General features: G+C 40.3%; 2 protein-coding genes across 2 annotated transcripts in view; one reads left to right on the plus strand and one right to left on the minus strand.

The window, feature by feature from the left end:
* Positions 1-26,597, plus strand: part of gsap (gamma-secretase activating protein) — a 56,028-nt gene that overhangs the window by 23,031 nt on the left and 6,400 nt on the right. Inside the window, exons 25-29 of the mRNA XM_086269078.1 lie at positions 1,193-1,288; positions 7,669-7,739; positions 7,973-8,067; positions 8,625-8,744; positions 20,192-20,253. Of these exons, the coding sequence (XP_086125204.1) occupies positions 1,193-1,288; positions 7,669-7,739; positions 7,973-8,067; positions 8,625-8,744; positions 20,192-20,253 (444 nt within the window). The remainder of the gene's footprint in view (positions 1-1,192; positions 1,289-7,668; positions 7,740-7,972; positions 8,068-8,624; positions 8,745-20,191; positions 20,254-26,597) is intronic.
* LOC147310430 (uncharacterized) lies at positions 10,432-14,320 on the minus strand. The gene is made up of 2 exons (XM_086270240.1): positions 13,925-14,320; positions 10,432-11,446 (listed from the first exon to the last, which is right to left on the minus strand). Exons 1-2 carry the CDS (start codon positions 14,318-14,320, stop codon positions 10,904-10,906), a joined length of 939 nt encoding a protein of 312 aa, XP_086126366.1. The 3' UTR covers positions 10,432-10,903.

Consider the following 26,597-nt stretch of genomic DNA (forward strand, 5'->3'; position numbering starts at 1 on the left):
TCTGCTTCAAGGTTTGACTTGTTGTCCATTAAGATGTGCTCTTCTGCATGCCTTGATTACTTAATTGAGTTATTTATTTTGAGGTCAAAGCAGTCTGCCCATTCTTCTCTGACCTCTAGTATCTAGAGAACTGCTGCTTTTTTTTTTTTTTTTGGACTTTTTCTGTAAACCCAAGAGATGGTCCCAGTAGGTCCATCTCTTGGGTTTACAGTGACTTTAAGTGACAGTGGGATTAGCCTCACACAGGCCAATCCCACTGTCACTTAAATGTTCAACTTCAGCAGCATCAACTGATTAGACATTTAGATTAACAAGAAATTCCACAGCTTTACCTAATTAAGTGGTCCATGAGTGTATATTTGCAGCAGAGGCTTAGTTGGTAAAGCATGTGTCAACAGTATCGTCCTGATCTGCATCTGATCTGTTCAGATGTGTAATAGATGTGTTATCCCCCTGCCAACACTAACTATACTGGTGTATAGTAAAAAACAAGTTGATTGTAAAATGCATGTGAAAGTCTCAGATTGTTTATTTTACAGCTTAACATCTCCTTGTAGTATTTTTTTTTCCTACACTGTAGGTTGACATACAGGCCACCAAAAATCTATAGTGAAATGCTGACAACCAATTATTGTCCTCCATAGTCATCTTTAAGGTGAAGTTCCCGTTCTGCTTCAGATGAGTCAACACTTTAAAAAAGGGCCATCTTAAGGTCCCTGTCCTGCATTTTTTCCCCCCACAGTACATCATTTGATGGACAATTTCATATCGCCTAGTTTTCCCTGTGCTCAGCATAGTTTCCAAAGAGCAGATAGCTTCAATTTAATGGAGTTTTGTAGAGATGCAAGCAGTCTTTTAGCTATTCTTAGAATGACCCAGTCTTGCTATCTTCCTCTCTTTTGCCCTCCATCTCTTCTTCCATTTTCACATGTTTTAGCCCATCTCTTTCCTTTTCTTGCCATTCACTCTTTTCGTCTCTGCTCACCCCTTTCCTTTCCTTTCCATGCTTAAATCAATTTCATAACATATTTGAGGGAAGCTTTCGAGGTGAACTCATTTTGACCCTGCTGAGTGCACTGCAAAGTATGCTTAAAACACACCAACTTTCGCTTGACGGCACTCACACACACTCACACACACTCACACACATACATGCACAGAAGTTAATTTGTGTATTTTTTTTGCATCCCAGACAGTTGACAAGCTTCGAGAACACCTCAGCAGACACCTTCCTCAACTGGGGAAGAAAAAGATTGACTCGCTGGTTGTCAGCTATGTAGCCAAACTGGTTAGTACACATTGTGTTTGTGTGTGTGTGTGTGCGTGTGTGTGTGTGAGAGAGAGAGAGAGAGAGAGAGAGGTCTAGGAGCTCTGTATATCCTTTTGGATCTATTTTTTTTTAAAAGATTTTTCACTTTTGTCCTTTTTTGGGGGATGTATCGTCACACTCCCAGCAAAGATTACACAGTGTATAAGTCAGAGAATTTTCACTATAACTAAATATTTGACTATCCATTTTAGAAAACCCCTCTAGAAGCTGTCAGGTCGCACTTACAGTCCTCTCAGCAGCCATCACTTCTCTCTAAAGACCCCTTTGCTAAATCCATAAATCCACTCTAAAAAAAAGGGGGGGGGGGGGGGGGGGGTGACTAAATTTTTTCTCTGGTGTTTCTTTGTGCGCTGCAGACACCTGTTGATTTTTGGAGTTACATGAAACAACTGATGGGACTGTCTATTGTGTCTGATGTGTGTTTATAAAGACATTGAACCGTGTCAAGAGATCAGCGCTCAACAGGCACTGATGGAAAAACTGCTTTGAACTAGCTTTACAAAATACCGTTTACTTCCCACTGGAAGTAGCTGAAATGCTTCTAGTGTTAGAAATATAGTTCAGGGAAGTAAAGCTACTAAAAAAGCCACTTTACTAGAAAGCCATCATTTGTTTTGCAGATCAGTAGTCACATTTGTCATTTTTAAATGTGACATGTCAGCAAAATACATCTGTCCATTGATTTCATTAGAAAAAGTACCAGCTTCAAAAAAGTTGTAGCAAGTATAGTAGTAAATATAGAATAGTAGGTACTTCTAACATTTAAGAAAGCCCAATTTAAATAGTAGTCTTTTATTATTAAAAAAGCATACTATTATACTTTTGTTTGGCAACCATAAGGCATGCTGATAAGCTGACATCAACTGAAAGTCAGATATTTTATTTTGAAAATCAGATTTTTGCAGGATGTGTTAATTTTGTAATGCTTCTTCTAAAACACCTTCTAAGCAGCAAATAAATAACTTGAGGCTTTTATTTTGAAAATGTCACGGCATTGAAAACAAACAAACAAAAAAATCACTATTTATTTATTATGTATTCTTTTTTATTCATTATTACTAAACTCCAGTGATCGCTCTCCTGGTATTCTGGGGGGAAAAAGGTAAATTCAGTAAAATCTCTAAAGTTTGGCATAACAAGAAGTTCCCATGGTCTTTTTCTTTGCAACCAGGAAATAAAAAAACTTAAATATAACTGATACTTCTGAAATGGCATGAACAACTTCTTTTGACATAATGGCAATAATCAGTATTACTGGGGAATTTATCCATGATGAAGTCGTCACTGTGAGCACTGAGCAAACCTGCGGGGGTAGCTGCTGGATAATTGCATTGCCTGGGTAAGCCTTCACAGCAGCTGGGATCACGATAGAAAAAATGAGCTTGTCAAAGTGAGCGCTATTAGAGTAGAAATGGGAAAAATAATTAGAACATAACATTTTATTTTATAACCCCAAATATATTTAATAAGTATTTTCAGCAGTTAAATGCACAAAATACAAAAAGACAGTAAAAATAACTAAATTAATTACTATACGAAGCCCAGTATTTTTTCTTATAATGGAGTATATATTCAATTTAACCATTTGATGTGTTTGTTTTTATGTTTTATTGTGAATAAAATCGTTGTTTAGAAGAGTTTTAGAAAATTTTCCCCGTTTTTATTGAGACTTGCTACACAAAGCACAAATAAAATTTTCATTAAAATGTACAGCTCGTGCAGATAGGATCTGCACATCCAAGTGGAAAGACTTTCTCAACCTGTGTTCAGTATCAAATAGAGGTTCTTGGCTCTGTAAAGTCAGTTTTTAGTATTCCTGGTGGGTGAGTCCCTTCACAGTTAGGAGCCCCTTGAAAGCAGACATACAGCATACATCAACACAACAGTGTTAAATCAGGCCAAGGGTAAGGCGGGAAGTGAATTGAAAGCAGGATGCATTATGTTTTGGGACATTACGTTGTGGAATTGTAAATAACAGAGTATAAAAAAAAAAAAGAAATAAAAGAAGAAATCCTCTCTGTTCATCTGCTCACAGTAGGATCTGTCGATGGCTCAGCTTGGTATGGTGGGCTCCTGAGCTTTAACCTGCGCCTTTGGAATGAAAATGATTTTTTAAATAATAATTTCTTTTCTTTGGTTGCATGAAAGTGAACATTTGGCTGACGGACTCATTTAAAAGATGCTTTTGACTTTAAGCTCACTAACTGACTCACATCAAGCTGACTCATGCTTGAAAAACTCAGGGTGGTACTACAAAACAGAACATCTCCCCTTCTTGTTGGTGCTTATTGAGACTAATGGTTACATTGACACAGGGGAAAAGTTGGCAATGAAAAAGATTACAGCTTTTAAGAGCTGGGGAACTTCTGTTATGATAGATTACAGCTCGGCAGTACATTATTGTCATAGTTATTTATTTCCTGTCCCCGCTGCCACAGACAACGGAGATGCATTCCTTTTTATAACACAGCCAATGTCAAGGCAAAGAACAACCACACTAATAGCCGAATATGAATTGCTAAAAAAAAAAAAGTATTGCAACTAATAGGCTGGAATATACTTACTATGCAGTAGAAAAGTTGCTCTCTACCCAAGGTTACTAAACTTTTTGCTAACAAGAGACCTACACGGGTAAATCCAGCTTCCTGTCTGGGCCGAGGTTCATTAAGACAAATTGGCGACTTTATAAATTGGAGCAGAAGGCCGCAGAGGGATAACTGTGTTTGTGTGTGTGCCTTTAAATCACTTGATTGCCTTTTGTTTGACCGTTTTCTCCACAAAGACGCTGCTCCTGCATCAGCAACGAGCTGCTTGAGCTTCTAGGAATTTGTTTTGTTTGAAAGGTTGACAACCGAGTACAGTTTCGAATTTTTGGAGAAAAATACTTTGAAATGCGTGATGAATGCAATGGTCTTTTGGGGCATTCCTTTCCTAATTTGTGCTTACAGTGCTGACAAAATGGGCTTTAAGAAAATTCAAAAAGAAACGGAGAGGAAAAAGGATTTAAAAGAAATTAAAGATAATAAAGAAATAAATCCCCAAACAAGAAGCACTCTGAGAACTCAGCCCTCCACCAAAGCAGCTCACTCTCTGAGCAGTATTTACTTTAAAGCAGATAATATTGTATTTTTATATGTTCATTTGTTTTCTTTGTTCTTTTTAAATGATCTTTAATAAGGGTAGCATGACAGATGTTTACTTTAATTACACAAACATTATGTAGGAGTAGATCATAGGTATCGATTCATAAATAACATGGACATGAATAACTGTAGCTTATCAGATAATTTCTAACTGACTAAGCAGCATGAAAGAAAGGCAGATGCGAAATGTAAAAGTGAGGTCAAAGGTCAATTATGACCTGATATTTGGATGCAAACTATAATGTGATATTTAGAATCTTTATACAGCAGTATGGTTTCCAAAATGTTGCCCCTACAAACAAAGGCAGTAGAATTTTTAAGAACAGTTTTAAAGATAAAAGACATTTTCTGAAGGTTTATTTGACCTTGAAGAAGAGGTCAGAGGTCAAAAGTAACGTTAGAATCCCCATATATTGTTCCTTTTATGTCTATATGTTGTTAATACAAACAATGGCAGTAAGACACAGTTTTATATAGCTGTATATAGTAATATTACCATTTTGGCCTTCACATCAGTCTTTTGAAGGAAATGTTAGAGGTCAAATGTGAGTTATTATTTTAAATCTGTATAGATACAGTGGGGCAAAAAAGTATTTAGTCAGCCACCGATTGTGCAAGTTCCCCTACTTAAAATGATGACAGAGGTCAGTAATTTGCACCAGAGGTACACTTCAACTGTGAGAGACAGAATGTGAAAAAAAAATCCATGAATTCACATGGTAGGATTTGTAAAGAATTTATTCGTAAATCAGGGTGGAAAATAAGTATTTGGTCACCTCAAACAAGGAAAATCTCTGGCTCTCACAGACCTGTAACGTCTTCTGTAAGAAGCTTTTCTGTCCCCCACTCGTTACCTGTATGAATGGCACCTGTTTGAACTCATCATCTGTATAAAAGACACCTGTCCACAGCCTCAAACAGTCAGACTCCAAACTCCGCCATGGCCAAGACCAAAGAGCTTTCGAAGGACACCAGGAAAAGTATTGTAGACCTGCACCAGACTGGGAAGAGTGAATCTACAATAGGCAAGCAGCTTGGTGTGAAAAAATCAACTGTGGGAGCAATCATCAGAAAATGGAAGACATACAAGACCACTGATAATCTCCCTCGATCTGGGGCTCCACGCAAGATCTCATCCCGTGAGGTCAAAATGATCATGAGAACGGTGAGCAAAGATCCCAGAACCACACGGGGGGACCTGGTGAATGACCTGCAGAGAGCTGGGACCAAAGTAATAAAGGTCACCATCAGTAACACACTACAATGGCAGGGAATCAAATCCCGCAGTGCCAGACGTGTTCCGCTGCTGAAGCCAGTGCATGTCCAGGCCCGTCTGAAGTTTGCCAGAGAGCACATGGATGATACAGCAGAGGATTGGGAGAATGTCATGTGGTCAGATGAAACCAAAGTAGAACTTTTTGGCATAAACTCAACTCGTCGTGTTTGGAGGAAGAAGAATACTGAGTTGCATCCCAAGAACACCATACCTACTGTGAAGCATGGGGGTGGAAACATCATGCTATGGGGCTGTTTTTCTGCCAAGGGGACAGGACGACTGATCCGTGTTAAGGACAGAATGAATGGGGCCATGTATCGTGAGATTTTGAGCCAAAACCTCCTTCCATCAGTGAGAACTTTGAAGATGAAACGAGGCTGGGTCTTCCAACATGACAATGATCCAAAACACACCGCCCGGGCAACAAAGGAGTGGCTCCGTAAGAAGCATTTGAAAGTCCTGGAGTGGCCTAGCCAGTCTCCAGACCTCAACCCCATAGAAAATCTGTGGCGGGAGTTGAAAGTCCGTGTTGCTCGGCGACAGCCCCAAAACATCACTGCTCTCGAGAAGATCTGCATGGAGGAATGGGCCAAAATACCAGCTACTGTGTGTGCAAACCTGGTAAAGACCTATAGTAAACGTTTGACCTCTGTTATTGCCAACAAAGGTTATGTTACAAAGTATTGAGTTGTATTTTTGTTATTGACCAAATACTTATTTTCCACCCTGATTTACGAATAAATCCTTTACAAATCCTACCATGTGGATTCATGGATTTTTTTTTTCACATTCTGTCTCTCACAGTTGAAGTGTACCTCTGGTGCAAATTACTGACCTCTGTCATCATTTTAGGTGGGGGAACTTGCACAATCGGTGGCTGACGAAATACTTTTTTGCCCCACTGTATATGTTGACAATACACACCACATTTGTAAGGCTTTTTGTCGATTTTCAACCAATAAATCATTAGGTTGATCTTGAAGACCTTGCCAAATTTTAATGGCTTGTTAAAATGACCTTACTCTACCACCCTGCAAAGTTAAATCAGAATTCATTCAAAACCTTTAAATCCACTATGGAAACTAGAAAAAAAAGTAATAATACAAAAATAATAGTTTTCCTTTGTCATAGTTTCCATTTAAAATTGTTATCACCCTTAGCGGGGGGTTCATATTTTTTCATGGCTTTTAAAGATACAGAGTTTGGGGGGATTTATGGTGTTATTTAGCACAGACGGTGCAGGGGTAAGTTTAACATTATTTAAAACTTAATAAAGCATCGTCAAGAAGTGGGGGGGAAAAGCCCAGAGGAGCTTATTATTATGTTTATCCTGAACACCTTTTTGACTTTTGGGTTCGTCTGTTACATAAGTGCAGCTAATTCCCACCCCGAGGTGAGTGGAGGATGTTGGCTGCTGGCATTTGGAGCAGCTGGCGGAAGGTTTCCAACTGGTGTCCAGGATATGGATCGTTTTTCCTGTTATTGTACAAGTGAAAGAGTGATCACCTGTGGAAAAAAGCCCATGAATCTTTCAGTACGGGCCGACACGTTGAGGACGGGTCGAGTGCGTTCGTATGATCCCAAGCGTGTGGCGAAATAATATGGGCGAGTGTGAAACGTGTTCACATCCTGGTGCACTGGGGTTGCACTTGTTTACTCGAGATGAAAATGGGAAGTAGGAAAAAAAAAGGGAGAAGTGAGGAAACTGATCATAGGACAAGTGTAAATTTCCATGAAGCGAACATCACTGTCGCCACAGCAGAAAAACATGTCGAAACTTTTTCAGATAAAACGCCCTGCTTTGCGCAAAAGTTTACAGGCTCACAAATCATTCGAGTTTCATTTCATTTGAATCTAATCGAGCATATGCGGCTCAAACGCTAAGGTGTGTCTCTGTCTGTGTGTGTTTGTGTGTTTAGTTGGAGCTCATCAGACACGTGCTGGAGTCAGTCTGGCTGAAGTACAAACTCGGCCCTCGTGTTTTGTGCTTGTGAGTACAAATCAGTCATGTTTCCAACTAATGTAATATAAAGTGCAGACTAAAGGTGTGCAATCATCTCGAGGTATGTGTGCACCATCATTCCCCGTCACGTGTGTGCCCACATGTGTGTATTTGTGTTAACCTCTCATCACATGTGTACTCACCTTATGTAATGTTCTTATCTGAATTGTGTGTGTGTGTGTGTGTGTGTCTGCGTGTGTGCGTGCGTGCGTGCGTTCCAGGACGCAGCAGGGCAGTCCGGCCGAGTGGTCCGTCTTTCACTTCATGCTTCGGATCCTGGAATCCACCCGGAGTCTCTGCCTGCCCCTCCCACCCGGTATCACACACTTTAAAACTAGCTGTTATAATCCGGTCTGCCTCTGCCTCAGCCAGCGTAACAATGTGTGTGTTTTTCCTCTGCGCTAATGTAACCAAAAATATGTTAAACATTTAACAATATGCAGACATGAGTAAGAAAGTGTGAATGCATTTTAATCATTTGGACAAATTTTCTGGAGCCTAAGCACCAGCGAAGGCTTTCTGTGCTGATAAACTGTAAGGGAATGGGGGGGGGGGGGGGGGGAGATGATGAATGCGAGACGTCAACACACCCTTAACACTGAGGCTGGAGGTTTAAATGTGTCTAAATGAAGTGAAAGTGTAACGCAGCAGGCATACTGAGCGTGTATCCCTTTGGTAAATAAAAGTAAGAAATGCACTCCTCTGAAGCTGAGCAGTCAGCTGAATGCTTTGTTCCATTTGTTTTATGTCAGGCTTTTTACAATACAATACAAAGACTGAACAAATAAAACTGGTAAACATGAAAACGGGCTAAAAAGCCTGCAGGAGAATTTAGGAACATAAAAAGCAGATGCCTCCTTTGTGTTTCTCCAGGCTATCACACCTTGTTTGCCGTGTTTGCTGTGCGCTGCCTCCCTCATCACACCTTTCTGCAGTACATTGACCACGGTTTCCTGCAGCTCACCGAGACCTTTGTGTCTCGCCTCATGACGGGTAGGCGCTTGCTCTCTTTTGTATTAAGTGCTCAAAAGTTTCTAATTTTGCACTGATTTCGTAAAAAAGAGAAGATATACAGATATCCTTCTTTGAGGTCAGAGGAGAATGAGCAAACTTTGAACTGACCCATCCCATATGAACAGTTCAGGCTGCTGATTACAGTGTAAAGATATTTTCTTGGCACAGTTAGTACCAACTGAGCCTCATTTAAATGCCCAACCTACCTGAATATAGTTGCTGACCATGCCCATCCCTTTATGACCACAGTGCATCCATCTTCTTCCACCAGGATATCATTCCATGTCACAAAGCTTGAATCATCTCAAACTGGTTTCTTGAGCATAACAGTGAATTTGCTGAACTCGCAGTCGTTAGAATTAGATCCACCATCAGAACAAAGAGGTCAAACCTGCTCCTAGCAAGTTGTACCTAATAAAGTGACTATTCAGTGTAGTTAATGCATTTGATTTAGCCTTAAGTGCAGTTTGCATTTAGTGCTAATGTTAACACGCTAAGCTGCAAACTAACACTATAAATGTAACTTTTCATTCTTCTCAGGTTGTCATCATCGCTGTGTAAAATGCAAATAAAGACAGAATGCAATGATTTGCAAACCTCATGAAACCACATTTTGTTCACAGTGAATCACAGACAGTATTTAAACTAGAACGTTTTACTACTGCATGACAAATATTAGCTCATTTAGAATCTGATGGCAGCAACACATCCCCCCAAAAAGAACTTTTGCTGTCACAGTGCCATCCACAAATGCAGAGCAACATATGCTCCCATCCAGACAACATTTATTTTAGTGAAAGCCTTGCACGTTTCAGTAATACAACGCTAAGCCTCATGCTGCATTTATTACAACAGCATAGCTTAGTAGTAGAAGAGTCAGGGCGCTGAGCTGGCTTGGCTGCTGTCCAGACCTTTCACCCACTGAAAACAACATGAAATGAAAAATATTCTCCCAAAATTCCAGCAGCTGATCTCCTCAGTTCCCAGATAAATACAGACTTTTGTTAAATAATTGTTCGACATGTTTTGATGTTCTATTGTAAATAAAATATGGGATTATGAGATTTGAAGTCAGGAAGTTTACCGTGTCATAAAACTACATTAATACTACAAAGATGTTTTGTATTTTAAACAACATGCTGTTAGCTATTTAGAGCCTGTGATAAATAAATATTGCTGCTCTACTTGCTGCTGTTAAAAATAACTTGTCTGTGCCTAGTGCGGCTAACAGTTACAACCCAAAGCTGCGTTAGAAAATAAATACTGGTCCAAAATTCTGTACCAATCAAAATTAAAAGTTGATTATCAACCAAACAAAACATTTTGCAGTCTTTCTAAGTTGCTCACTCAGTTAGAGAGGGTTCACGTGACGTGTTTGGAGTCAGAACCATATTTCGCATTCATTAAACAGCACATAAATGCACCATAAACATTAAAAGTCTGATTTTATTTGCTCAAAACACAATAAGTCTCATCTCCAAATAGATCTCCTTATTAGATCGTTTTATTTTTTTATGTGTCCATTCTTTCAGTGAAGCAAACAAAGTTTGAGATTTAAAGAACCAAAATAACAGATCTATCTATTAGTTTTGGATGTGGTACAGTGTTTTGGCCATGCAATGACATACATTGCTACATTATTATATATTATGTAATAAACTGTAGAGCAGGGTGGTGGCAGTCCAGTTGCCTTGCAGCAAAAAGGTCCTGGGTTTGAATCCACTGGCTAGCTTGTTTCCCTGTAGTTGGGTGTTTTTTCTCCGTGCTTCCTCCAACAGTTCAGATGAGTTAACTTAACTGGGTTTTAAATTGGCTGTAGGTATGAATATGAGTGTGAATGGTTGTCTGTCTCTATGTGTTAGCGCTGCGATAGACTGGCGATCTGTCCAGGGTGTAACCTGGATTTAGGCTCCAGCCTAATGGGTGATAAAATGTGAAGGCAGAATAATCATACCACAGGAAAATGAGCTAATCAGTCACTTTAGTATTTAACTTGATACATTTAGTCATTTAGTCACACAGTCCAGTAAAAAAGATCCAAATTCTTTTGTCCATACAAAGGATCCATATTTTTCCATCAGTTTTCATGGCTATCAGGCCACATTAGAATGAGGAGGCCAAAAATATGGGAGAACATATTAGGAGCTGTCATCAAGAGACATGAAGAAGCGGATTTCCTTATCGGTGCTTTCATGTAGAGAGGCAAAGTAATACAGTAATGGGTTCAGAGAGTGCTTGAAAAAGTAAAAACATTCCATAAATATGAACATTTTGCTGATGTAAAGCAGTTTTTCCGGTGCTGCGAGACGCACAGTCACATACGCTGTGCGAAACATCAGAGCAATGACAGCAAATACCAGGGAACCAGCGATGATGTGAAGAAATAACTTGGTAATCCTCAGCTTTTTCTTATCAAAGATTTGAATTCGGTTGATCCCTCTAACAAGTAGTGAGTAGCAGGTCAATGAGACGACATGGCTGATAACTGTGAATGTGATGTAGATACATTCTTGTACCGGTGAGAAGCTGAGATTCTCGCAGGAGCCCTTATCCGTCCACTTCTTAATTTTCACCTCACTTAGGAAAAATATACCAAGCAGGGCTCCGAGTAGCCACACAGAGGACAAAAAAATCTTCTGCTGTGTCGGGGTCACTTCGATCCACTTCTCACGGTGCAGAACCTGGCAAATGAAAAGGACATTTTTAGATTAAAGTTTGCTGCATTTTTCATTCACTGATGTGTTCGTGGGTATTGAGCCCACACCCACCCATTCAATCTGGATTTCATTCTCTAGAAGAATTGGTGTAATATTAAATATTACCTTTATGTGATCAGTGGTTTTAATCCCCACACCAATAAGAATTATAGTCACTGTTATTTAAATCTTGCCTGCAGTGGCATATTTTAAAGGGTATTGTTCTATTTGTTAAGCTTGTACCTTTTTCTTTTTACATTTATATACATTTTATCAAATTGGCATCATCAATACTGTGCTGGATTAAATATTAGAAGTTTCTGTTTGCATTGTGCGCATGGACAAACAAGTAAGAAAGAAAGAAAAGTTAATAATGATACGAAGACAAGCTCCTACGATTTTAAAGTGGGTTTATGAATGGAAATTGGGTTATAATAGTATCCTCAGGGGAATATAAGATGCATTTAGCGATATCAGTGTTTGTGTATTCAGAATATGACGTTCACCTCATGCAATACGGCTCTTCCCCTTCGCCTTTCCTTCAGCTTTCCTGCGCCCCACTGGGGAGTCTTTTGGCTTTCTCGTTTAGCTTTGTCTTGCTGGCTTATTTGTTACAGACCATATCTGGTTAAAATGCCGGTGGGACCAGTGAGGTACATTACTGAGCGGCAGGGATTATTCTCTCTTGTAAAGTTTATCTCGTCTCAATGGGGTTTTTATTGGAATGTATGTACAGTATATTGGAACCAGGAGGAGATTAAGATTATTCTTTCTTCCATTTACAGTAGTGGAACTGGAAGAATAAATATTATTGACTCTGTCATGTAGGAAGCATGACAAATGCTTCACTTTGGAAATAATTTTACACGTATGTGAGCCAAAGGAAGGGCTTGGCTTGGCGTAAGAATGCCAAAGTAGATTTTCATTTGTTTCTTTTACTGTTTTTATTTGGCTACCTTTCTCTTTTCTTTCCTTTTTTTTTTTTTTTAAAGAATAATAGGTTAATGTATGTGAACAATGGAAAACGCTCTACAAATCTAATGAGCTTGAAAGTCTGAATACTCATAGGAAATTTTTCTTGTAATTTCTTTAAGTAGTCTTCAGGAATAGTTCTCCAGGATTCTTGAAGGACATTCAAAGCTCTTCTTTGGATGTTGGCTGCCTTTTTGTTCTTTTCTCTGTCAACATGATCCCACACTGTTTCAAAAATGCTAATGTCTGGGCTCTGGAGGCCAATCCATGACTGATAGTGTTCCATTGCGCAGTTTTCTATACAGGTTTGCATTTACTACATTGGCAGTGGGTGTGGGATTGTTGTCGTACTGAAAAATGAACCTGCTGCCAATCAGACTCTTTCCAGATGGTATTTCACGATGGATCAAAATCCGGTGGTATCTTTTTTTGTATTTTTCAGTCCACCAATTTTGAAAAAAATCCATCTCCAAACCAGGGGATAAGGGATCCACTGCGTTTTACAGCTGCTGTAGACACTCAGTGTTGTACCTCCATTTTGACCTCTTCTTCTGAATATACTGAGGATGATTTGAACAAAAATATTCCAAGGTTGTACATGTGGCCACTGATTTTCAGCCCAGTCCTTGTGTAATTTGGCATACCTCAGGCTTTTCTCCCTGTTTCCCTTCCTTAAGAATGATTTCTTGACAGCCACCTGAGACTATTTCTGATGAGGTTTCAGTGAATAAATCAACTAAAGGGCCAGATGCATCTCTCAGGTCCTGTGTCAGGTCTTTGCTGGATTTTTCCCCCCTATATCTTAAGGACATGACTTTCAAATATCATCTGTAGATGATAGTTTTTAGCACTTTCACTTTTGTGCTCCACTTTTTCAGTTTATATAGATTTCATCTAACAAATCTTAGGAATCACATTGTTGGTGCAATATTACTATTTTATGCCTGTCAAACTGTGATATTGTTGGTATTTTTTTATAGATTCAACTAGAGGAATGGGGATAAATGATGCATTTTTGTGATTGTGCTTGTAACAAAGTACCCAAAGATAAAAACTGGTTATTTGCTCAGTTTTTTGTGATGTGTAGACACAGCACTGGTTCATCCCTGTAACCTTTATATGCTTGAATGATTCAAAGATCAGTGTTAAGAGGCTAAATTTAAAAAAACAATAAAGCAAAACAATCCCAAATGGACTGAAAGTAAATGAAAAGCTGCCAATGTCCAAAGAAAAACTTTGAAAGACCTTCAGAAAGCCTTAAACAATTGATTAAGACCACATTAAAAACTTTAGGAAAGTCTGGCTCATTGGAAGGAAAATATAAACAAATGTGCGGTGGCTCTTTTAGACAGTACTTATAGACAGTACTGTACATCTGTTTTTTATTTCCCAAGATAAGAAACACTCTTAATTGACTCAAACAAAAGTCCTACTTGTGATCTTATTTTCAGAAAAAATGACAACATATTTAAAGGACTGATAAATACATACCTGGTAGTACCTCTGGATGCTTATCAGCACCGGAACGTTTAAGTTGGTGGTGTTGCAGAAAAATAAGAGATAAACGAGAAGTTGACAGATTGAATGGTTTAAATGTAGCCCGGTCCAGAAAACGATGCTGCCGACCACCAGGATGAGCAGACAGAGGAGGTCCGACAGTGCCAGGTTGAAGATGAGGTGCTGCGACATGGAGGAACCGCGCAAATTCTGAATGAGTTTCCCTGTCACACTGATGTTTGCCAAGATGCCGAGTATGGAGCTTAATAGAATAACCACACCAGCAGCAATGTACCAAGGATCGAGGCACGATTCTGAAAAGAAGCAGTTGTGGAATGTAGGTAAAAAGAAGAGGATGGAGGAGGTGTTGGAATGGTCTTCGGTATTCATTGTGAAGTTGAAAGAGAAAGATATAGCAACAGTGAGACTTAATTAGATCTGAAAGAGGTATAGCCCATGTTGTATCCAACTCAGGTGTGTGACCTACTTGCTGTTTTGCACACACCCTAGTGGTTTGTGGTCTTGAGGTATATTTAAGGGGGGAAAAAATCACATGTAAACAAGAGCTTTTTTCTTCTTTTTCTTCTTTTGTTTATGTATAATACTTCACAAGGGATATTTAAAGTTAAGCTGCATGTACATAAGAAGACAGTCGAAGGATGTGCCAGTCACAAGTCAGTGTCCTTTAGCAATTTCTAGTGACAAGAAGCAATATAACCACAAATTATGTAAAAAGGAAAGTTTTTTATTTTTGCATATCACTCTTGAAAAGTATTTGATCTAATGCAGAATTCATAGCTCATTCACAGTCCACTCCCAGAGGAAGCAAAGAGACCCAAAACATAGCACCACCACCTCCATACATTTCAGTTGGTATAAGTTTATCCTCCTGAAAATCTTCCCCTGTGTGTTTTCTATCAGTTCTATCTTTGATTTGTCTGCCCAGAGTACATTATTCAACAAGGCCTTGTGTTTATATTTTTACCAAACTTTTAGGGTTATTTCTTCTAGTGTGGGTCTCCCATGTGGGTCAGAATTGTTACTACACTACAATCACCTGCAGATCCTGGGAAGAAATCTCTTAGAGACATATGCCAGACAGTCTGCACACAGGCTGAATCTGTCTGTTGCAAATTCATTCAGATTGAAATTAATTAGAGACCTTTTTAAACCCACAAGCATCCATAAATGTCCTTTGAAAGACACTCCTGAGTAGAAACCCCAGTGACGAGGAGTATTTGAAGGTGACAATGAAGGTGGGAATGATGACATAATTTACATTTTATACAGTGTATTATTTTTGTGTATTATTTTTGAGGAACAAAAGTTTGCCTTTTTTAAAAAAAAAGAAAGACTGCTTGTCCGTGTGTTGACAGTAGCATTTAGCACAAAGGAACACAACTTCTCAGAGTTTTTAATGTGGCTGTAGATTTCTGCAGGTGTTTTGCGAGCCATGGATTAAGTGTAGAAAAAGAAGTATTTATTCTAGGATTAGGTTTAATCCATATCTGTGAAAGGAAGCTTCTGTGTTTATTTACTTTTATCTAATACCCAACTGCTTTACTGTAAATACTACACATTTTTACTTCTCTTTACCAGATATAAAAAGCTTGTCTTTTCAGTCAGTAAAGCAACTGATTATATTTGCCATTTTGAAAACCACTGTCACCACAGATCACAGCTGCTCTAAACTACTTTCTGAATTACCCCAGAAACCTAGAAAACGTTCATACAGTGATAAACAGATGTACATGCGGACCAGCTTTCATGCAGATAAAATACATTTTTGAAATACTTTGCCTAGCAGTTAAACTAGCAACTCACCAGGACTTATGGATATGTCCCAAATCCATAATACTAATTGTACACAGTATGCACTACATTGCAATCATCACAGCATTTTTAGCATTTAATATATATATACTTAACTAGGTACACCATTTATGTACAGTGAACTCATTTTTATGTTAAAGGAACCGGTGTAAGAGCTTGAGCTTTGTGGCATGTTGCATTATCGTGCTGGAAGCAGCCATCAAAATATATTGTCAAAAAAGATGGACATGGTCAGCAACAATAATCAGGTAGACTGTGGTGTTTAAACGATTCACTATGAGTACAAAGGAACCCAAAGAGTTCGAAGTAAAATATCCGCCACACCTTTACACCAACTTTACACCACCGGCAGCAGCCTGAACTGTTAATACTGTTAATTTTTATATAGTCCGAATGTTGCAGCAGAAATTGAGACCGATCAGACCAAACGGCGTTTCTGTTTTAATCTTCTTTGTCCCATCTTGGTGAGCCTATGCAAACAGTAGCCTCAGTTTCTTATTCCTTGCTGACAAGAGTTTCACATGGTGTGCGGTCTACTGCTGCTGTGCATTCAGAGATGCTCTTCTGGATACCTTAGATGTAACAAGTGCCTTCCTATGATCTTGAAGCGTCTTCACCATGTTTATACGCACCAATGCACTGTATAAAAACTATAAAAGTACGTATGTATGTATAATACAAAAATCAACATGACATAACAGCTTTATAGTAAAAGGAACTGACACAACTAGTGCCTCAAAATACCTTTAGATGTTCTTAAAACTGACTTTCACTTCACTTTACTGAACTGTCACTGCCAGCTAACCTTTGCAAACAGAAACAAGATGACTTTTTAAAGTTTCAGTACTTCTGGTTTTCTGTATGTTCCCACAGGTTACTGTAACCTCTCACAGTGCTGTGAACGGAAAACGTAGTTTGTGCTTTGCATTGCGAGTACAACAACTCACTCTCAAAAGTGGGTGATCTATGTTTGTTTGTGTTTTTTCGTTTAATCATAAACCTTTCTCACGATCAGTATGAAGTATAGGTTTGGGACAAACTGTGTGTTTTTCACTCCTCAGTGAGGTGTGTTTAATGAACCTACCTCCTGCTGCTACCTGCTGCTGCAAGCCAACTGAAGCTCAATCAAAGATAATGACTCAAACCAGATAGGCGTCAACTTATATCTGTAATCGGTAAATCATTTTCAGCTACATATACATGCTGCTTAAATGATTGATTCTATTATGATGAAAAGCTGAAATGAGGAATAGTTGGACAAACACACACCTGTTATGTCAGAATGCCACCTAAATGTAAAGTAAAGTAGCTCGTAACCACTGAAACTGTTAAAGAGGTCACACTACAGAGCTGTGGGTAATAAGGGAGCATGTTTGCGAGATGCTGCAGTTATCTGACTTCATGAAGAGCGCATTGTTTAAAGGCCAAACATTTTTGACTTGTCACAAAGATCAACAGACCCAAAAATCAGAATCAGAATCAGAATACTTTATTGATCCCTGGGGGAAATTATTTTTTGTTACAGTGCTCCATTATAAACCAACATAAACCAACATCAAGACAAGACAGACAATACGCTAACTAAGAATAGTACAATATATACATATATATATATATACATACATAAGTCACTCATAAATAAATAGCTGGAAAAGAAACGTGTAGTTGTAGCAGTAACCAGTGTGTTAAGTGGATGCGTTGTACAGGGAGATGGCCACAAGCAGGAAAGATTTCCTGTGTCGTTCAGTGGTGCTTTTCGGTAATCTCAGTCACTCACTGAACGTGCTCCTGTGACTGACCAGCATGTCATGGAGTGGGTGGGAGGTGTTATCCAACATTGTCTTTAACTTGGACAGCATCCGCCTCTCCGACACCACCTTGAAGGAGTCCAGCTCCATCCCCACAACATTACTGGCCTTGCGGATTAGTTTATTAAGTCTGTTGGCATCTGCGACCCTCAGCCTGCTCCCCCAGCATGCAACAGCATAGAGGATCGCACTGGCCACAACAGACTCATAGAAAATCCTGAGCATTTTCTGGCAGATGTTGAAGGACCTCAGTCGCCTCAAAAAATAGAGACGACTCTGGCCCTTTCTGTAAAGTGCTGTGGTGTTTTTAGCCCAGTCCAGTTTATTGTCAATGTGTACTCCAAGGTAAAATATCTGAAGATGAAATATTTCAAACAGTCTGAATGTATTCAAAGTTGGTGTAATTGGCTCTGCGTCATGTTCTTAGTATATTTTTACTGAAAGTTCTCCCCATTGTCCCGATTCGTGATGTTGAGAACCAAAACAAAATATCAGAAGCCCAGAAGGATGCAATCAAACAGATGAGTTTATTGAACACACGCGTGGGAAGATGTACACTGCAAAACATCAGATGTAGCTCTCCACCCAAAAATACACTTCAGATTGCTTTTATAATGTCAGGGTTGGTTAACGCCCCTTCTCGTGTTGTACAAGAACATAATTTGTATTTTAAGAACATCATTTGCATGTTTTATAGACAATGAGCAATTTTAAGAGATAAATGCAGACACTGAAGTTCCCCTCTCTAGCATCTTCTCCAAATGTGGCGATGGATCCAGGCTCTGACGTTTCCCAGGGACTGGTCCTCCTTTTTGGCCCATCTTCTGTCACCTGTTACTAAGCAAAACTCAAATGCAACAAGAAGCCGGATACATTCAGGCCTTCACTCAAGCCTGTTTCTAGATTATATGTATTATATGTGTTTTGTAGGCATGTACGCAGTTTTAACCTTCTATAGCTCCAAGTCACTTACACAATAGATTGTCTGGACATCGCGCCAAACAAAGCTTACAACCTCCAATTAATTGACTCTTTAATTAGCACAAAGTGCAATGTGTGTAAAATGATCTTAGCTGTACCTGTAATAAAAAGGTTAATGTAATGCCAACAGCTTCAATAAATGTTTTACTGAAATGATGATTAATTTGATTAATGTAATGGTAATGACTTAATGCAAAGTTAATTAATGCAATGGTGATAATGATGAGTATGAGTAGCAGTAAAATATTTTTCTTATTCCACACCATCCAGTCAATATACTGTATATATGTTCTAGATATACAACATTGTAAGATTAGAATGCTGTGTTCAGAATGGCAATGCTAAAATCCTGCTGTTAAGCAGGTTTTACCATCTTAATTTGCCACTTAACTATATAAAAGTTAGTGGTAGTACATCCAGTGGTTTTTAGCTCAAACCATAAATGGTGGGCTGACCACCCACCAACTTCAGCCCTATGAAAGCTTTGGCATGGTACTGCACTCTCTAGGTGCAGTGCAGAGCTCTGTAGTTCCACCTCTGCGTGCCATTTAAGAGCAATGTGTGAAATAATTGGATCCTGCTGGACTGTCCCAAGTCCAGCAGGTGGTGGAGAGAAAAATGCTCCAGAAGCTGAAATAAGTTATGATCAACCCTACACACCTGCCTCATGCCCTGGAGGTTATCAACAGCAGAACCTTCAGTCAAAGACTGATTGCACCAAAGTGCAAGTCTAAGTGCTTCCACAGCTCCTTTATAACAGCTACTATAATAAAGTTTAATGCACATTAATAATAATATGATTTTAGCCACACGTTTGCATATTTTCACATTGGCTGTTTTATTTATTTAAGTATCGTTAACTTTATTAGGAATTAATATTGCTTTGCTGCTTGGAATGTGTGGAGTTATATCTGTGCTGAAACTGCTGTCGTAAGTGGTTCTAAGAATTAAATTAGTAATTAGTACTCACGTGTGAAGCTTTTTCTGCTTGTTTCAAAGTAAAATATAAGTAAAATATATTTTACTATTACCCAAAAGGTTAATTCTATTCACCTGGACGTAGCGTTTTCAGTGGGAGAAACATTTCATCTCCCACTGACGAAGAATGGGCTGTGAGGTCAGTTTCTTCATCATTAATATGCAAATTGTCATATCGACTGATCAACCACTGATCAAGGACCATTGATAGTGATCTTGATGCATAGGTTTACGGTAAACATCAAATTTTAATTGTCCCCTATTAGATTAGGTTGGGAAAAGCTGGATTCAACTGAGACTAAAAAAGTGACATAGATGATTGACGAAACGTTTCTCCCGCTGAAAACGCTACATCCAGATGAACAGAATGAGCTTTTTTAGATTTCCTTACCTGGATGATTGAGCATGCATCAAGATATTTGTCTATTTATTTATATTTTCTATTCGTTTTAATCTCCTGTAATAAATGCGGCACTTGAAGGAGCATTAAGAAGAGTTTTACATGCCGTCTAGACTGAGTGCTGAGGATTGTGGAAATCTTGATGGTGATATTTGCATTTATTTCAAGTGAGGTGTTGCGGTATTTTTTCTAGCATTTGGGGTTTGTCTTCAGTAGACTAATTAGCAACATGTCATCTCTCTGTTTCCTCTGTGTGTTTAGATTTGGACAACAGTGATGCCAATGAGAGGCTGAAATTCAGCATCCTTAAGAGACTTCCTGAGGTATGTGCATCTCTGCAAAGGCTTTTTTCCAGTGTCTTAATTCCTAAAACAGTACATTCAAACAAATGTAACAACTCGAAGTCTGCAAACTAGGAATTTAGAGCAAAACTACAGCCTGGAAGGAGCAAGGAGTAAAAGAATATAACAATGCACAGGCTATTCTCATCACTTTTATTAGTGGGGTGGGGGTGGAGGGGAGTTGTCATCTTTTCTCGAATGGTTCTCTACCCAAACTTCCCATTCCGATCCAATTAGGATTTTGAAGTTATTTTAGGTCTCATCTCCCTCAAGCCCCCCTCAAGCCAATCACAGAGCATTTGTGTAACCAACTGGTACGAGAGTGAAGGCGCATGTGAGCGCAGAGGGTTGGGGAGTGGGTTTCCATACATAGCTGTCTACTGAGTCTGTGTCTGTTTATGTCCTAGCTCTTGTGTAACTTCCACGTGTTCCTGTGTGGGTACAGTATATTTCTTTTGTAGCTGCGGGTGTGTTTGTGCATGTGTGTGTGTGCATTACATCTGCACTGTGAACACAGGAATGTTCAGTGTTTAGCTTCTCTGTTCTGTTTCCTGCCTGCTACACTTTTGCTGGTTGGGTTTTGGCGGGCAGAAGAGATTTAGCAGGTACAGCAAACACACTGAGTTAGAAAACAGGAGATGTAGGAGATTTCACCTTGACTAAGCCCAACACCTCTCATGATTCCCATCCTGTGTGTGCTTGACCCCCCCCACCCCCAACCACCAAGGATTTCCATTAAATGTTTATAAGCAATATTTGCACTGTATGAGGAACACCAGGGATCAGAATGCAGTTGAACCAGCTCTTTTGTCAATTCATGCAGGAATATTATAAATGCTTACTACAGTTATTGTGGTGGGACTAAACTAAAACAGGATACGCCACAGAAACTCATTGCAAGAATTAATTTTTAATGAAATGCTCCAGCTGCCAGATGTAATTGTGGCCTGGCTAACTAAAATTAATTGATAAAATTGTTGCTGCATAAATCAAGATTAAATGTGGCGACACGTCTCACCTAATGCCACGTGTCAGAAAAAAATTTATCCAACTTGCGGTTACTGAAATAGCCTCCTGAGGTTGGCTCCAAAAATGAGTCAGTCCAAATAGGCTCCCTTGTTAACACCAGAAATTAACATGTTTACAGCCTGGTACAGCGATGTTTTTGCTCTGCTGCTAATTTCCTCCCTCATGACCTTTTTACTTCTTTTTTTTTAATATGCTCCCTGGCCACGTTGTTAGGTACACTGATTCAAATGCTTGTTAAAGCAAATTTCACATGGCAGCAACTCAAAGCGTTTAGGCTTGTAGAAATGAAAGACAAGCTGCTGAAGTTCAAACTGAACAGAAAGGTGATTTAAGTGACTTTGAAAGTGGCTGTTGGTGTCAGGTGGGCTGTATTTCAGGGTATTTCAGTAAAATGGTAAATGGATTAGTGCTTAGATGCAGCTTTTTTACTCTAACTGAGCATTCAAAGCCCTTTTTTACTACTCACTCACCTTTTTACTACAAGCCTCACTCCCCCAGTCAAACACCTACATTCATAAAGTGCTTTATTCTGTGCCTAAGTGCCTTCTGTAACATTCAATCTCACATTCTTACTCAGATGAATGTATCGGGGCAACCTGGGGTTCGGTATCTTACACAAGGATACTTTGACATGCAGGCTGGAGGATGTGGTGATCGAGCCACCAACCTTCAGACTGACAGACAACTCAGCCATATCTCTCGAGCCACAAAAATCCTGCAGAAAATGCTCATCTACTTTGATTTTCCAGCACAACTATATATTTACAGAAAATAGTCCAGAAAAGAGAAAATCTCCAGTGATCAGCATTTCTCTTTGTGAGAGGTGCCTTTTTGACGCCAGAGGTCAGAGGAGAAAGGCCAGATCGCTTCAAGCCAATAGGAAGGGAAGTAATTCAATTAGCCAATGTTTGCAACCAAGTTATGCATAAGAGCTAGGGGTGCAACGATACTCGTATCGATATTGAACCGTTCGATACAGTGCTTTCGGTTCGTACCCATATGTATCGAACAATACAAAATAAATTTTTAATTTATTTTATCAACTTTCCTTCTGACGATGCTGTCTGTGTTGAGCGCTCAGTGGATCTGCGCTCGACAGTGCAGCCTAGGCGGAGTAGTCCAACGCAGATTCACGCAGGGCAAGCTAGCAAGACAGAAGTTAAGCTCTCCTTGCAACATGGCAAATTGAACTTCCCCCACCCTCATTCAGATCTGGCGTTTGGAACTATTTTGGTTTTCATGTGACATATGACCCTGAAGTTAAGCGCGTCATGGAGTAAAATAAAACAATATGTTGGATGTACCACGCAAAGCTCAATTACATGGGTGGGAGCTAGTGTGTTAGCGCAGTTAGCACGTTAAGGTGTTGGCCGTCCAGCCCCATGCACGGGCGATCCGCGGTAGCTCGTTAACAGAGATTTGCCATGTTGTGGCGTTAACGTCATTTCAAGGAGATTTACGCTGACAGCACTAGTGGGAACACAACAAATATGACTGGACATTTACACCGACATCATCCTAGTGCAAAGACAAGTGGAAGCAGACAAAAACAACAAGCACGCATGCTACAAACTTTACCCGAGTCAGCCGTTAGCACATGATTCTTCTTATGGGGACCTGATATGTTTAATATGCTGCTGAGAATATAGCCCAGAAGAAGCGGATAGTATAGCTTTTATTTTGGAAAGAGCCATTTCTCTGTAATAAACTCTCTTTTCCAAAGATGAGTGATTCCTCAATCAGATACAGGGCTCGCAAAATCGCTAGCCCGACGTCCCGGGGCTAGCGATTTTTCCAGTCGGGCTACCAAAATCTATCTCTGCCCTGCCCGTTGGGCTATCGTAGGAAGAAAAAATATATGTCAATGGTTTTGCATTCTTTCGGAAATGTAGCTGGGTAATTATGTCATTGGCATCGGTGAGCCACTGCCAATATATGACATACTGAAATCGCGTTTGAATTTGCGCTTGTTTTTTGCTTTCACTTTGCAATCGCGCAAACTGTGTATAGAGAGCGACAGCACTGATTGGTGAGTGATGATAATTTGCGCACCAATTCCTCTGACATCGTCTTATCAATCGTTAGCTTACTATGCAAACATGACAAGTGAAATCTTCTGTTTGTACAGTTATGTTTTGTTTATGTTGCCATAGTGACGGGTGACGCCCTCTCGCTGCGACGGTGTGTCCTTCCGGGGTCAGAGGGCGCCCTTTGTGTTGTTGTTGTTGTTGCTGTGCGGTTGCCGCGCTGAGCAGTTAGCTAGCGGCAGTGTTCTTCTGCAGATGTCAAGAAACGGCTGTGCTCCTTGGCTAGCTCACGAGAAGCAAGACCAAACGACACCTCCGTCTCCTCGTTGTCTGAGCTCGCCACATTGGTGTCAGAAGTGGGATGATGGTGGCACCCCATGTTCTGACCCGAGTGACTTGTGCGCCAAAAGAAGGCACCTGGACATTTGTAAAGTGAAAGCAAAAAACAAGCGCAAATTCAAACGCGATTTGAATATGTCACATATTGACAGTGGCTCACCGATGGCAATGACATAATTACCCAGCTACATTTCCGAAAGAATGCAAAAGCATTGACATATATTTTTCCTTCCTACAATAGCCCGACGGGCAGGGCAGAGATAGATTTTGGTAGTACGACTGGAAAAATCGCTAGCCCCGGGACGTCGGGCTAGCGATTTTGCAAGCCCTGTGTTACAGGCATGGCCCTTTAAGGATGAAGCCTGATGGGAAATGTATTCGGGATGTGTGTAGCGGGACTGCCTGGTGTGTGTGTGAAGAGAGAGAGCGGAGCAGGGGAAAAGTAACGGTTAGCTACAGAAGAGACGAAAAGAAAATAAATAAAAAGAATATAATAACTCCCTCGACAGCCAGAGTTGTGTCGGCGATGCTCGCTGTGAGTAAACTGTTTCAGCCCACTGTACGCGGTGTTCGTGCCTTAGAGAAGAAATAAAGTTCGGTGAAGCAGTTTCCTACGCCTCCTTCGATCTTTTTGCTAGCGGAGTTGACCTGTATAGTAAGCTGTTGCCGGCTACGAGTCAGTTACGGAACCTTCAAGTAACTGCCAGAGGTTTCCTTACTACGGTTCGGGGCCGCGGATCTGGCGCGGTAACACCTGTATCTGATTGAGGAATCACTCATCTTTGGAAAAGAGAGTTTATTACAGAGAAATGGCTCTTTCCAAAATAAAAGCTATACTATACGCTTCTTCTGGGCTATATTCTCAGCAGCATATTGTAGCGGGTCAGGGCTGTTCGGGGTTCTGTTTGTACAGTTATGTTTTGTTTATGTTGCCATAGTGACGGGCGACGCCCTCCCGCTGCGAGGGTGTGTCCTTCCGGGGTCAGAGGGCGCCTTGTGTGTTGTTGTTGTTGTTGCTGTGCGGTTGCCGCGCTGAGCAGTTAGCTAGCGGCAGTGTTCTTCTGCAGATGTCAATAAACGGCTGTGCTCCCTGGCTAGCTCACGGGAAGCAAGACCAAACGACACCTCCGTCTCCTCGTTGTCTGAGCTCGCCACATTGGTGTCAGAAGTGGGATGATGGTGGCACCCCATGTTCTGACCCGAGTGACTTTTCCCCCGCCGGTCGTGACCGGCCGGTGCGCCAAAAGAAGGCACTTGGACATTTGCAGGACTTTGTGTGCGGTAATGGGGTCGTCTGACCCCTTAGGTGTGGGCTATGTAGCGGGTCAGGGCTGTTCGGGGTTCTGTTTGTACAGTTATGTTTTGTTTATGTTGCCATAGTGACGGGTGACGCCCTCTCGCTGCGACGGTGTGTCCTTCCGGGGTCAGAGGGCGCCCTGTGTGTTGTTGTTGTTGTGCTGTTGCCGCGCTGGGGTCCGTTCTTCGTACCTCGCTTACTACATCCAAGATCAAATGACACATCCAAGATCAAATCATCGCGCTAACTTTGAGCTCGCTATCCCGGTTCTTCGAACACACCTGTTGTTGACGATTAGTATAGCTGGATGAAGTAATGTGAGATCACTGGGTGGCTTAACAGGGGCTACGCATCAATAGTAGAAACATTGATCGGCAACCCTTTGATTGGTCGGCGAAAATGTCGAAGGAGCGCGCTCGGTATTTTTCGGCAGCAGAGCAAGAACTCTTGATTGAGGGATTTCAGGAGTTTCAGAGTTTAATTAAAACGCAAGGGAACACTGCAAAGGCTGCAAAAGCAAGGAGAGAGGGCTGGCAGAAAGTTGCTGACAAATTAAACTCGTAAGTAATTTAATAATAATAATAATAATAATAATAATAATAATAATAATAATAATGGATTGGATTTATATAGCGCTTTTCAAGGCACCCAAAGCGCTTTACAATGCCACTATTCATTCACTCTCACATTCACACACTGGTGGAGGCAGCTACGGTTGTAGCCACAGCTGCCCTGGGGCAGACTGACAGAAGCCAGGCTGCCATATCGCGCCATCCGCCCCTCTGGCCAACACCAGTAGGCGGTAGGGTAAATTTATCATATTATATTACATTATATCCTCTTTCACATTAGAGCCACGACAGGACCCACTAGAACATGGGAACAAGTAAAAGTGAAATATAAGAATATTCTACAGAATGGTAATATTTATCACTTATATTGCTTTTAGTCTCTTGAAAAGAGACCCTGAAATAATCTGTTTGTTTGTTTATAACAGCAACCAAGAAAAGGGCAGAGCAAAAAAAGACAGGTGGTGGTCCTGCACCCCCTCGTCAACAAGTTGGTTAAGTAAATAATACCCTCATGGGAAAATCGATATCTCTCTATGAGCACACTGTCGCGCTGAGCTAAAGGATCCTGTCTATCCCGCAATATACGCTGAGTTCTGAAAACTCTCCTTATCAATCTTGCACCTTCCGCAATGGGTGGATCGCGTATACGGACAGGACATGGCTGCGACAGACTTCCCAAATCCACCTTCGCTTTTATAGCCGTGGTCTCTCATCTTGATTACACGAAGTAATTTACTATTACTACTCTAAAATATGAATGACATCTGAAATAATCAAATACATGAAATAGAATGATTAATAGTACATTTCCCTTTTTTTAGGAAATGACCTGTATGTATCTGTATGAAATCAATAAAAGAATCAAATACTGCATTATCTTTAGTTACATTGATAATATTTATTTATGGAAAAACAGTGGTAAAATATCGCTGTTGCTTTCTTATAAATGAAGCGGACATACCTGCGTGGCCGCGATCTAATCCTGTTTACATAAAGTAAACCTGCTCCCGAGCAGGTTTACGCTTACGGATCTGTTGCTATGACAGCAAGTCCCGGATGAGC

The sequence above is a fragment of the Aulonocara sp. 'chitande type north' Nkhata Bay genome, linkage group LG17 (genome assembly GCF_057382095.1).
Source record: "Aulonocara sp. 'chitande type north' Nkhata Bay isolate Kocher_YH1m ecotype deep benthic linkage group LG17, A_spYH_male_GT1.1, whole genome shotgun sequence".
Lineage (NCBI taxonomy): Eukaryota > Metazoa > Chordata > Actinopteri > Cichliformes > Cichlidae > Aulonocara > Aulonocara sp. 'chitande type north' Nkhata Bay.

What these genes read in the sequence shown, in the direction of transcription:
- LOC147310430 (XM_086270240.1), bottom strand. Translation starts at nt 14,320, where the DNA reads ATGAATACCGAAGACCATTCCAACACCTCCTCCATCCTCTTCTTTTTA. An exon ending in GCATCCAGAGGTACTACCAG is followed by an intron (nt 11,447 to 13,924) that starts GTATGTATTTAT and finishes TTCATTTGCCAG; the next exon opens with GTTCTGCACCGTGAGAAGTG.